This window comes from Pongo abelii, chromosome 12 (genome assembly GCF_028885655.2).
Source record: "Pongo abelii isolate AG06213 chromosome 12, NHGRI_mPonAbe1-v2.0_pri, whole genome shotgun sequence".
Lineage (NCBI taxonomy): Eukaryota > Metazoa > Chordata > Mammalia > Primates > Hominidae > Pongo > Pongo abelii.
In genome coordinates, this window is record NC_071997.2 from 39,109,695 (window position 1) to 39,122,996 (window position 13,302).

Consider the following 13,302-nt stretch of genomic DNA (forward strand, 5'->3'; position numbering starts at 1 on the left):
CCATCTGTATTAAAAATACAAAAATTAGCTGGGCATGGTGGTGCGTGCCTGCTGTCACCCAAGCTGCAGTGCAGTGGTGTGATCTAAGCTCACTGCAACCTCTGCCTCCTGGGTTCACACGATTTTCCTGCCTCACCCTCCTGAGTAGCTGAGATTACAGGTGAACGCCACCATGCCCGACTAATTTTTGTATTTTCAGTAGAGACAGGGTTTCACCATGTTGGTCAGGCTGGTCTTGAACTCCTGACCTCAGGTGATCCGCCTGCCTCAGCCTCCCAAAATGCTGGGATTACAGGCATGAGCCACCATGCCTGGCCTATTCATGAATGTTTTAAATGCCACCTAGAATGGTGAATCTTTTCCAGATTTACTTTGATCAGATCCATCAGAGAAATCACTATCTATGGCAGCTGTGACATTACTAAATGCATTTTTAAAAAAAAATTTAAGGTGGACAGGAAGTAGGATTTATTGGTGAGTATTAAGAGGGGGCAGCACAGTGGAAGCCCTCATGAGTGCAGGGCCTACCACTTGCCCAGAGGACCACAACTAGGGATGTATTTGACCCCACAGCCATCTGGGATGAGCTGCTTCTCAGCCACTATGTCTTCAAATTCATCCGCATTGAACTTGATGAAACCCCCACTTCTTTGAGATGTGGATCTTCTGTCCGCCAGGGAACTGGAACTTGGCCCTGTGCAGGGCCTCAATCGCATGCTCCTTGTTCTGCAGCTTGGTGCGGATGGACATGATAACTTGGCCAATGTGAACCCTGGCCACAGTGCCCTGGGGCTTTCCAAAGGCGCTTCGCATACCTGGAGCCTGTCAGCCCCACCACAGGACAACATCTTGTTGATGAAGATGACGTGGAAGGGGTGGAGCTGCAGTCGGATATGAAAGCCGTCTTTGCCACAACTTTTTACCATGTACTTATTGGCACAAATTCAGGCAGCCTCCAGGGCTTCAGAGGAGAGCTGCCCATATTCACCTGACACCATGTGGCCACAGAGTGGAAACTCATCCACTTTTGCCTTCTTCCGCCCCAGGTCAAAGATGAGAATGATGGTATCAGGGACACCTCCGCAGAACTGAGGCTTTGGGTACGGCTTGTTCTTACAATACCGGTAACAATGGACGGGGCGGTGGCCCATGGCGATACCAGGATCTTCAGTGGCGCGCTTAAGAGAAAGAGCAATGCATTTCTTAAAACTTAAACCGGAGGTCAGGAGTTTGAGACCAGCCTGGCCAACACGGGGAAACCCCATCTCTACTAAAAAAAAATACAAAAATTAGCCGGGCGTGGTGGCGAGCGCCTGTAATCCCAGCTACTCGGGAGGCTGAGGCAGGAGAATCACTTGAACCTGGGAGGCGAAGGTTGCAGTGAGCCAAAATTGCGCCACTGCACTCCAGCTGGTCGACAAGAGCGAAACTTCATCTCAAAAAAAAAAAAAAAAAGCTTAAAAGTCCAGATTGCTCCATGATCCATGGGCTGCAGAATGGACATTGTGTTAGCTGGCAGGAAAACATTAATCTACTTGTACATCTCCATCAGAGCTCTTGAGTGACTAGGTGCATTGTCAATGAGCAGCAGAATTTGGAAGGAATCATTTTTCTGGGAAAATGACCTAGCTTTTGGCTTATCTTGGCTTTTGATATGCCTTCCTCACTAAGCTTAATCATTTCTAGCTTTGATTTAAAGTGAGAGACATGCAACTCTTCCTTTCATGTGAACACTTAGAGGCCTTGTAGGGTTATTAAGGGGCCTAATTTCAGTATTGTTGGGTCTAGGTGAACAGGGAACTCCAAGAAGAGGGAGAGAGACTGGGAATGGTGGGTCAGTGAAGCAGTCAGATAGAACACACATTCATCAGTTAAGTTTGCTGTCTTGTATGAGCATGGCTTGTGGTACCCCAAAACAATTACAATAAGTAACATCAAAGATCACTGATCACAGATCAATATAACAGATATTATAATAATGAAAAAATTTGAAATATTGTGAGAACTACCAAAAGGTAATACAGAGACATGAAGTGAGTACATGCTGTTGGAAAAATGGTGCTGAGGCTGGCGTGGTGGCTCATGCCTGTTATCCCAGCACTTTGGGAGGCTGAGGCAGGCAGATCATTTGAGGTCAGGAGTTCGAGACCAGCCTGGCCAACATGGTGAAACCCCATTTCTACTAAAAATACAAAAAAATTTAGGTGGGCTTGGTGGCACATACCTGTAATCCCAGCTACTAGGGAGGCTAAGGCAGGAGAATCACTTGAACCTGGGAGACGGAGTGTTCCCCAATCAAACTGAGGGTCGGGCTGCTTTTTCTCATGGCCCAATAATGAGATGCAGATGAACTCGGGAGGAAGAGAGTTTTTATTTCTGCAACCAGTTACAGCAAGAAGGCCTGGAAATTATTGCCAGACCAACTCAAAATTATAAAGTTTTCCAGAGCTTATATACCTTCTAAGTTATATGTCTACATGTAAGTGTGCATTCATCTAAAGACGTAAGTGATTAACTTCTTTTAATCTATAACTAAGGTCTGAGTCCTGAAGACCTTCCTCTGGAGCCTCAGTAAATTTACTTAATCTAATTGGTCTAGATGTTGGGGTGATTTTTTTTTTTTTTTTTTTGAGATGGAGTCTCACTCTATTCCCCAGGCTGGAGTGTAGTGGCACAATCTCAGCTCACTGCAAGCTCCCCCTTGGTGCGAGAGTGATTACCCTTATCTTGCCTCCCGCTAAATTGCGGAGGTTTGGGGAGTTCTTTCAGACCCCCAATAAACTTGTCTGTGGAGACCTGGGGAGTTTCTTCAGACCCACAATAAAACTGGTTTAATCCTAAATGGGTCCTGTTGAGAACCCCTTCGTTATGGGCTGGGTGCGGTGGCTCATGCCTGTAATGCAAACACTTTGGGAAGCTGAGGTGGGTGGATCACGAGGTCAAGAGATCGAGACCAGCCTGGCCAACATGGTGAAAGCCCGTCTCTACTAAAAATACAAAAATTAGCCGGGCGTGGTGATGCATGCCTGTAATCCCAGCTACTCAGGAGGCTGAGGCAGGAGAATCACTTGAACCTGGGAGGCAGAGGTTGCAGTGAGTCAAGATCCTGCTGCTGCACTCTAGCCTGGGCGACAGAGCAAGACTCCATCTCAAAAAAAAAAAAAAAAAAGAATACCTTCATTATTTTGTCATGCTTTAAGGCCCACGACAGGCCTAGGCAAAAGTTTTGATGGCCTTTTGTTACATCGCAGCCTTTGTATAAGGGCACTGGCTTTTAGTATTTAACTTCATTCAGTCATTACTGAAACAGTTGTTATGGAAGTCTGCATTAGTGAGACCTGGCCTGCCACAGGAGGTTGCAGTGAGCTGAGATTGTGCCACTGTACTTCAGCCCTGGGCGGCAGAGTGAGAGACTCTTTCTCAAAAAAGAAAAATGATGCAGAAAGATTTGTTTGACACGGGGTGGGCACAAACTTTCAATTTGTAAAAAACATAGTATCTGTGAAGTACAATAAAATGTAGTGCAATAAAATGAGGTATGCTTGGATAGCAAAACATCATGTTGTACCTAGTAAATGTATACAATTTTTATTTGTGAATTATACCTCAATAAAGCTGGACAAATGAACTGTATTTGCAACATGGCAGGAATACATGACATTGGACATTAATGCAAATGGAATTTTCAGTGCCTTGGTGAAAATGTTATACAACTGAACAAAAAAAATGTAGTGTAAAATGAAGTAAAATGTGAAAATCCCTAATAAATGCAGAAATATGAACTGCTTATCCAAAAGAGAAAAGTCTTTTGAGTTCCTCAAGAAGATTCTCTCTTTGGATGCTGGGCGCAGTGAATGCCGGGCACCTGTATCCAAGCACTTTGGGAGGCCGAGGCAGATGGATCACTGGAGGCCAGGAGTTCAAGACCAGCCTGTCCAACATGGTGAAACCCTGTCTCTACTAAAAATACACCAATTAGCCAGGTGGGTGGCACGTACCTGTAATCCCAGCTACTCAGGAGGCTGAGGCACAAGAATTGCTTGAACCTAGGAGGCAGAGGTTGCAGTGAGCCAAGATTGTGCCACTGCAGTCCAGCCTGTACCACAGAGTGAAACTCCGTCTCAAAAAAAAAAAAAAAAAGAAGGCTCTCTCTTTGGGCACTCCTTTTCAGTATATTCAACATAAATGGATTAATGATACCATTTTTACTAGGTGAGTGTGTTTGGGCAAGTTGCTTCAGTGCTCATTCTCTTGGTTTCCTTTTTTTTTTTTTTTTTTTTTTTTTGAGACAGGGTCTTTCTCTGTCACATAAGCTGGAGTGCAGTGGAGTGAACATAGCTCACTGCAGCCTCTAACACCCAGCCTCAAGAGATCCTCCTGCTTCAGTCTCCCAAATAGCTGGGACTACTGGCATGCACCACCATGCCTGGCTAGTTTTTAATTTTTTTTTTTTTTGTAAGCACAGGGTGTTGCTATGTTGCCCAGGCTGGTCTTGAACTACTGGGCTCAAGTGATCCTCCCACCTCAGCCTCCCAAAATTTTGGATTACAGGCATGAGCCATGATGGTGCCTGGCTGTTTTTTGGTTTCCTTATCGGTAAAAACTGAGGATAATAACAGTACCCTTACAAAGTTGGTGGAAGAATGAAATTAGTTAATACAAATGAAGTGCTAACGAAAAGAGCTTTGGAACACAGCAAGTACTTGTTAGCTACGGCTATTGTTATCAACACACTTTTCAAGGCAAACTGGTGGTTTCACCTATCACCTGAGATATATGACTTCTAAGTCCATCAGATCTTCTCTTTTGGTTTTTATTTTGAAATTAATTAAATATTATTATTATCATTTTTTGAGATAGAGTCTGCTGTGTCGCCCAGGCTGGAGTGCACTGGCACGATCTCAGCTTACTGCAACCTCCACCTCCCAGGTTCAAGCAATTCTGGTGCCTCAGCCATCCAAAGAAGCTGGGATTACAGGCATGCACAACCATACCCAGTTAATTTTTGCATTTTTAGTAGAGATGGGGTTTCACCATGTTGGCCAGGCTGGTCTTGAACTCCTGGCCTCAAGCAATCCACCCATCTGGGCCTCCCAGTGTGCTGGGATTACAGGCGTAAGCCATCGCGCCTGGCCCTCTTTTCATTTTAGAGATAGGAATCTCATTCTCTTCCAGAGGCTGGAGTGCAAAGGCATGAACATAACTCATTGCAGTCTCCAACTCCTGGGCTAAAGAGATGTTTCCCCCTCTGCCTTTGGAGTAGCTGGGCCTCAGAACTGTGCCACGACTACTGACTTCCATCAAGATCTTTGTCCTACCATTTCATCTTCCTACTAGGCTGTCCCCACATGGATATATAAATGGTACCTCAAGTGAAAGAAATCAACTACTAAAATAGGATTTTCCACTCCAAACTAGATTTTCTTTACATGTCATTTCTGTTAATGTGGGTCACACACACTGGTAAGCTCAGAATCATCTTTTTCTTTTCTTTTATTCACATCCAATATGGTTGAAATAAAACAAAATGCTGTTTTTCCGTTTTTAGAAAGGCAATACTTGTTCATTATATCAAAATTTAGAAAATATGGAAAAACAAAAAGGATAAAAAATTATCCACAACCAAAATAGCCCAAATTTCCAGTTAAAAATGTCAACGCATTTGATATTTGCCCACATAATTAATTGTGTAATGTTTACACAAATGTGAGCTTTTAAAATCTAAAAGGTTCTTACTATTAAAAATGTTTTGTTAAATTTTGTTTTAAAAGTAATATTTTAACATCCAAATTCCCAAAATCGACATTTTTGAAGATTTGGAAAATACAGACCGCTCAAAATCTTGACATTATTACTGTTAAATTTTGGTATGTTCTGTTATTATGCTAGTAAAATATATATAGATTTGGGGGGGCTATTCCTTTTCCTTTTTTTTTTTTTTTTTTGAGACAAGGGTCTCACTCTGGTGCCCAGGATGGAATGCAGTGGCGCTATCACAGTTCATTGTAACCTGGAACTCCTGGACTCGAGGGATCCTCCTGCCTCGACCTCCCAAAGTGCTGGGGCTACCGGCTTGAGCCACTGTGCCAGGCGAATGGCTATTCCTATATACACAGTTGACCCTTGAATAACATGGGTTTGAACTGCCTGGGTCCACTTATAAGCCGACAGAAAATACAGTGTTGGAGGGGCCTGCATATAGAGAGGTCTGACTTTTCCTCTAAGTGTTCCATCCGCAGGACTGACTGCGGGATTTGAGAATGCGAGGATTTCTTTCTTTTTTATTTTTTTTTTAGGAAGTCTTACTCTCGCCCAGGCTGGAGTGCAGTGGCGCGATCTCAGCTCACTGCAACCCTCGCCTCTCAGTTTCAAGCGATTCTCATGCCTCAGCCTCCCGAGTAGCTGGGATTACAGGGGCCCACCCCCACACCCAGGTAATTTTTTGTATTTTTAGTAGAGATGGGCTTTCGCTATGTTGGCCAGGCTGGTCTCGAACTCCTGACCTCAGGTGATCCGCCCGCCTGGCCTCCCAAAGTGCTGGGATTACAGGCGTGAGCCACTGCGCCCGGCGGAATGCGTGGATTTTGGCATAAGCCTGTGGTTCTGGAACCAATCCCCCGCCGAAAGATGACTGTTTAAAAAATTCTAATTGTCCAAAACTAAATATTTGTGGCCTTTTTCATTACGCAGTTCTAAATCTCTCTCTCTTTTTTTTTTTTTTTTTAATTCAGACGGAGTCTCCCTCTGTCGGCTGTGGACCCTGGCGGCCGAAATCTGATCAGGGCTTACCAAGACACTCTCAGAGCCCAGGGCGCTGCCAAGAGCCCAGCCGAGTGCAGCTCGAGCCCGGCCGAGTGCAGCTCGAGCCCGGCCGAGTGCAGCTCGAGCCCGGCCGAGTGCAGCTCGAGCCCGGCCGAGTGCAGCTCGAGCCCGGCCGAGTGCAGCTCGAGCCCGGCCGAGTGCAGCTCGAGCCCGGCCGAGTGCAGCTCGAGCCCGGCCGAGTGCAGCTCGAGCCCGGCCGAGTGCAGCTCGAGCCCGGCCGAGTGCAGCTCGAGCCCGGCCGAGTGCAGCTCGAGCCCGGCCGAGTGCAGCTCGAGCCCGGCCGAGTGCAGCTCGAGCCCGGCCGAGTGCAGCTCGAGCCCGGCCGAGTGCAGCTCGAGCCCGGCCGAGTGCAGCTCGAGCCCGGCCGAGTGCAGCTCGAGCCCGGCCGAGTGCAGCTCGAGCCCGGCCGAGTGCAGCTCGAGCCCGGCCGAGTGCAGCTCGAGCCCGGCCGAGTGCAGCTCGAGCCCGGCCGAGTGCAGCTCGAGCGCCGACGCCGCCAATGTGACGCACAGTGCGGACGCAGTACGCAAGTGCGTCCGAATGGTCTCCGCCGCTACGCCGCTGCGTCACTGACTTGCAGGCGCTTTCCTCTTGGAAGTGGCGACTGCTGCGGGGCTGAGCGCTGGTCTCACGCGCCTCGGCAGCCAGGTTGGCGGCGCGATGAGGCGCAGCAAGGCCGACGTGGAGCGGTACATCGCCTCGGTGCAGGGCTCCGCCCCGTCGCCGAGAGAGGTGAGTGAGTCTGGAAGAGACCGACGGCCTCGACCTGGCCGGGCGGCGGCCTCGCGGGACTCAGGCGTCATGGCTCCCGACGGGCGCTGCTCCCTGGCGCGCTCTGTTGAGGCGCCGGCCGGCTAGCGCAGTCCTGTGGGCGGCGTGGCGCTTGCAAGGGCAGGGAGAGTCCTGGGGGGACCGCGGTGGACGGGAGACCGTTGGCGCCGGCGCTTCCTCTTTCTCCCGGCTTGTTCCCGAGGGTGCTCGCTCGTGGGCCCGCCCTGGCCCAGGCTTTCTGGCCGATGGCGCGCCGCGTAGTACCGGCGCGGCCTAGTTCTCAGGGGCTTGGGCACCCGGGTGCTATATCGGCGGGTTTCTTCCCATCTCCTGGACATTTACTTTATATGCTGCGGCGGAGGTCGTACCTCTTTGGCCTGGAGGAACCCAGTGGGGACTGACGCAGCTCCGGGGTGAGCTTTGGCGGCTGTGTCGAGTGACAACGTAGGCATCTCAGCGCGGACGTTTGCAATGGCCCGACGGCGCAAATGACACGGGAAATCCCCTTGTTTTGAGTATGAGGTGTTTGTCGCTGTCCATTTATAAGGGTGCACCTCCATCCACTCCTCATACTCACCTCCCTCGCCCCCCTCCGCCTCCCCCCAGAACACTTTGGTAGCTGCCTTTGCTTAAAAAAAAAAATTCTAAAGTTCTTACAAATCGTTAGTATGGCTTACAATTTTTAACCTTTTCCACAAATGTTTTTAGGGTATTTTTCCTCTTTACAGGTAAATAGTGTGATCTATTTTGGGATTCAATAAGACTTTAGTAATTGGATCTAAAGAGTGACGGAAGAAGCTATTAAAGGTGGATGTGCACAGAATCTTGAGTCAGTTTGCTTTGGCTTGAATAATCACAGCACTGTCGTTTATAAGCTGGGTATTTGGGGCCAGTTACGCTTTTCATCCGTAGATGGAGTTGTAACATTAATAGAATTTGATAGGATGATCCATTTTAAACATTTAGGGTTGTGCTTGACACATAGCACTAAATGTTAGCTACAAGTCACTGTTTTTATTGTTGATGTTAAAAGGATATTGGTGGGGCGCAGTGGCTCACACTTGTAATCCCACCACTTTGGGAGGCCGAGGAGGGCGGATTGCCTGAGGTCAGGAGTTCGAGACCAGCCTGGCTAACATGTTGAAACCTCGTCTCTACTAAAAATACAAAAAAAGTTAGCCGGGCGTGGTGGCGCACGCTTGTAGTCCCAGCTACCCGGGAGGCCTGAGGCAGGAGAGTCGCTTGAACCCGGGAGGCGGAGGTTCCAGTGAGCCGAGATCGCGCTACTGCCCTCCAGCCTGGGCGACAGAGGGAGACTCCAAAAAAAAAAAACCGGAAGCTCACGGATGACCGTGATTATAATAGTAGCACAATTGTGTCTCTTACCATAACTAAGCATAGGTTATCTTATTTTGCGTTTCCAGCAACCCTGTGGATATTGAGACCTGTAGAGATTTAAGATACTTGTTCAGGGTCAAATAGGTAGTGCAGCAGAATTTTGGCAGTGGGTCTGATTTAGTTTCTCTTGGAAACAGTGGAGTAAGTTACAGTCTATTCTTCCAGAGAAGGAGGATAGATATCTACTTGTACATTGTAATTTCAAACTGCTAGCATAGTATAAATATGAATGTGATGATAGAGTCTAAAACAGACCTTAATTGAGGGTTCCTGTAACTCCTGAAATTAAAGACTTTAATTTTTGTGTTTTTTTTTTTTTTTTTGAGTTGGGGTCTCATTCTGTCACCCAGCTGGATGCAGTGGCGCTATCTCGACTCACTGCAACTTCCGCCTCCCGAGCGCAAGCGATCCTCCCACCTCAGTCTCCCGAGTAGTTGGGACCACAGGTGTACCCACCACACCCGCTGTTTTGTTTTGTTTTGTATTTTTGGTAGAGACTGGGTTTCACCATGTTGCCCAGGCTGTTCTTGAACTCCTGGGCTCAAGTGATTTCCCCGCCTCCACTTCCCGAAGTGTTGGGATTACAGGCGTGAGCCACTGCACCGGCCATTATTTTATTTTTGAGACAAAGTTTCTTTCTGTCTCCCAGGCTGGAGTGCTGTGGCGGGATCGTGGCTCACTGCAGCGTTGACATCCTGGGCTCAATCCATCCTCCCATTAGCCACCTGGGTAGCTGAGACTACAGGCATGCCAGCTACAGGCATGCGCCACCATGCCCGGCTTTTTTCTTTAATGTAGAGACGGGGTCTTACCTTGTTACCCAGGCTGGTCTCCAACTCCTGGGCTCAAGTGATCCTCCCGCCTTGGCCCCAAGTGCTGAGATTACAGGTGTGAGCCACTCTGCTCAGCCTGATTTATTTTTTTTAAACAAGCTTAAAAAAAAAAAAAAAAGCCTTTCTGAGATTCTTAGTGGGGACCTTGGCTTCCAAAAGATTAAAAACCACTGGTCTAGACGGAAATTAGAATGTTCTTTCAACTACATAACTTTTCCATTAAATAAAGTGGAGTGGTGGCAAAATTTTGAGGATTGGTTATTATGACCACCTCTCTTACACTTACAGAGTCTTTTTTTTTTTTTCCCAAATTGAAAGTCATTTACATTAGAACCTGGGGATTTCAGTGGAATATGGATTAACTAGTGAGTAACTTTGGAACATGTGAAGCTATTCTGTAAAGTTAGGTTTGAGTGAAATGACAAAACAGGGTGCTTTGGATAGAAGGTAAAGAATGGAGGGAGAAGAGGCAGTGGCTGTGAAGAATATAAAGAGGTTAGTATTCTCCCCCAGTTTGGCAGAGGCTGGCCATCTGCGAACCGACCATGCTTTCTAGAATGTCTGAGTTTTGGAGTGTGATGATGCGTCTGTATATTATATCTTTCTAGTCTTCCACTGTGCTTTTATTTGTTAGTCTCCTCTTGTTTTGCCATTTTTTTTCTCCCTCACATGTGCTTTTGCCCTTCTTAAAAATATTCTTCGTCTGTAATCTGAGCACTTCGGGAGGCCGAGAGATCAGCCTGACCAATATGGTGAAAATCCGTCTCTATTAAAAATACAAAAATGAGCTGGGCGTGGTGGCAGGCACCTGTAGTCCCACCTACTCGGTAGGCTGAGACAGGAGAATTGCTTGAACCCTGGAGGCAGAGGTTGTGGTGAGCAGAGATTGCGCCACTGCACTCCAGCCTGTGTGACAGAGCGAGACTCTGTCTCCAAAAAAAGAAAAAAAGGAAAAAAAATAATTCTTTCTCTAGTTTTTCTTTTTCCAGATGGCTTCTGTTTAGTTTTTCTATGTTCTGTCAAGTTGGTTTCTTATTCTGCAGCTGATTCCTACTTCTCAAAGGCTACTTGACAGCTCTTATTTTTATTTTTATTTTTTTAGAATAGGGTCTTGCTGTGTTGCCCAGGCTGGCATCAAATTTTGGGGCATAAATGATCCTCCTACCTCTGTTTCCTGAGTACTTGGGACTACAGGCAGGCACCTTTGACAGCTGTTAGTTGTTTTTTCTGCCCTTTACATCTATACTTCATACTTCTGAGTAACACACATATATACTTTTGTTATTTTTAATTCCCTTTCTCCCATTTTAGACATTTTCTTTTTTTTTTTTTTTGAGACGGAGTCTCGCTTTATCCCGCAGGCTGGAGTGCAGTGGCGCGATCTCGGCTCACTGCAAACTCTGCCTCCCGGGTTCACGCCATTCTCCTGCCCCAGCCTGTAGCTGGCACTATGGGCACCTGCCACAACACCTGGCTAATTTTTTAGTATTTTTAGTAGAGACGGGGTTTCACCGTGTTAGCCAGGATAGTTTCAATCTCCTGACCTCATGATCCACCCGCCTCAGCCTCCCAAAGTGCCAGGATTACAGGCGTGAGCCACCGCGCCCGGCCCCATTTTAGACATTCTGTACTGGCTATTATGCTCCTCCAAAACTGTCCTCAGACACTTAGGTTTGCCCCTCATTCTTTCAGTACTGTTATTGCAGTTTTTGTTTAAATGAATATTTAACATTTATATAAATATAAGGTAAATATTTTTGCATTTGAATTGCCCTTGTTGTGCAGTTTTGTTTTTCCTGGACTGAATAATTGCTTTATTTTTTGGTTTGCTTGTATGTTGTGTTACTACTTGTTTACTTAAACTCAGCAATTTAAACCCTCAAATGTGGTCAAACTGGTCACATAATCTCATCAATTTCAGCTTAAAACATTGATTGATTGGTTGGTTGATTGACTGATTGTCTGTCTGCCTGGAATACCCTTACTAACTGACTTCTCCAACCCGGATTGGTTTTTCTTCCTCTTTGCTACACAGCTGTGCTCTTGAGACTTCCCTTTATCATCAGTTTGAGAATTCCCTTCATCTTTTTTTCTGAGTTAGACCCTTTGTTTCTTGTATCTCATGTCCTCTTGATGTACTTTCTTTGTTTTGGTGTAGCATAGTCTCACTTGCTTTGAGGAAAAGTGGATGAGAGGTTTTTTTGTTTGTTTGTTTTTGTTTTGGGACAGAGTCTTGCTTTGTTGCCCAGGCTGGAGTGCAGTGGCATGGTCTCAGCTCACTGCAGCCTCCGCCTCCCGGGTTCAAGCGATTCTCCTGTCTCAGCCTCCCGAGTAGCGGGATAACAGGTGTGTGCCACCACGCCCGGCTAATTTTTTCTATTTTTAGTAGAGATGGGATTTCACCATGTTGGTCAGGCTGGTCTTGAAACTAATGGTATGTCTGTAAAACATCTTTACTTAATTCAGTTGATCATTTGGTTATCGAATTCTGAGTTTGAAATAATTTTTTTCGCAATTTTGAAAGCATTGCTCCATTTTCTAGAACTTCTGTTGTTAGGAGTCCGATGAGATTCTTGTTCTTGGTAACTTAAAGGTTTTCTGGAAGTGTCCTTTCAATTGGGATACTCATTTCTTTCAGTTCTGTAGCATTTCTTGTATTATTTCTTTGACCATTTCTTACCCTTTTTTTAATGATGTTTACCTGAAAGCTGGAGTTTCTCTAATTTTTCTCTTATTCTCCTCTTTTGTTTGTTCTGCCTTTTGAGAGATTTCCTTACTCTTATGTTCCAGGGGAAGAAGATTGGGGAACTCATGGTTCAGTATCTAGAATTTTCCTCATTGTCCTGTATAATCACGGCCTTCACCCTTGTTGGGACTCCACAGATTTGGAGCTGATCAGATGGGTTTATTGAGAACAGCAGCTTTTTTGGAGGATTTTAGGGGGAGGGAGATTCATTTGACTGTGCAAGATGGGCGACAGAGCGAGACTCCATCTGAATTAAAAAAAAAAAAAAAAAAGAAACTTAGAACTGCATAATGAAAAAGTAGGCCACAAATATTAAGTTTTGAACAATTACAATTACATCTCTATCTTACTGTGCAAGATAGAGATGATGTGGCATCTCTTAGGGTCTTACTGTTCCTGTTTTCAGCCCTACATCAGTTCTTGATATTTGGCAGCTTAAGTGAATTCAGGTATTTGCTTATAGTGACATCTGCTGTCATGTAAAGAAGTACTGCTTGAATCAGATATTGTCCTGTTTACATAACATGGGCTGTGCTCCTTCCTAGCTGTATGTCTTTAAACAAGGCATTTACCTGCTTGAGCTTCAGTTCCCTTGTAAAGTGATCAGGTTAGAGGCAAAAGATCATATAGAAGAATAATTTGTAAAGTTGTTTAATTATCTTAAGATTGTCTACTTTAGTAATATAGTTGGAAGCAAAGAAGGTAATGGAATTATTTTTCTATTATGTTTTG

General features: G+C 45.9%; 1 protein-coding gene and 1 pseudogene across 7 annotated transcripts in view; one reads left to right on the plus strand and one right to left on the minus strand.

The window, feature by feature from the left end:
* Positions 1-509: 509 nt before the first annotated feature.
* LOC100432569 (large ribosomal subunit protein uL16-like) lies at positions 510-1,151 on the minus strand (annotated as a pseudogene).
* Positions 1,152-7,304: 6,153 nt separating this feature from the next.
* The window catches only part of LOC100438733 (E3 SUMO-protein ligase RanBP2), a 63,850-nt gene continuing 57,852 nt past the window's right edge, over positions 7,305-13,302 (plus strand). For 5 of the 7 annotated variants that reach the window (XM_054547895.2, XM_054547890.2, XM_063713551.1 and 2 more), the window contains exon 1: positions 7,314-7,554. In XM_054547895.2, the coding sequence (XP_054403870.1) occupies positions 7,483-7,554 (72 nt within the window). In that variant the 5' untranslated portion in view covers positions 7,314-7,482. Of the gene's footprint in view, positions 7,555-13,302 lie in introns of all 7 variants that reach the window. The other 2 variants (XM_054547891.2, XM_063713550.1) reach the window with 2 other exon arrangements.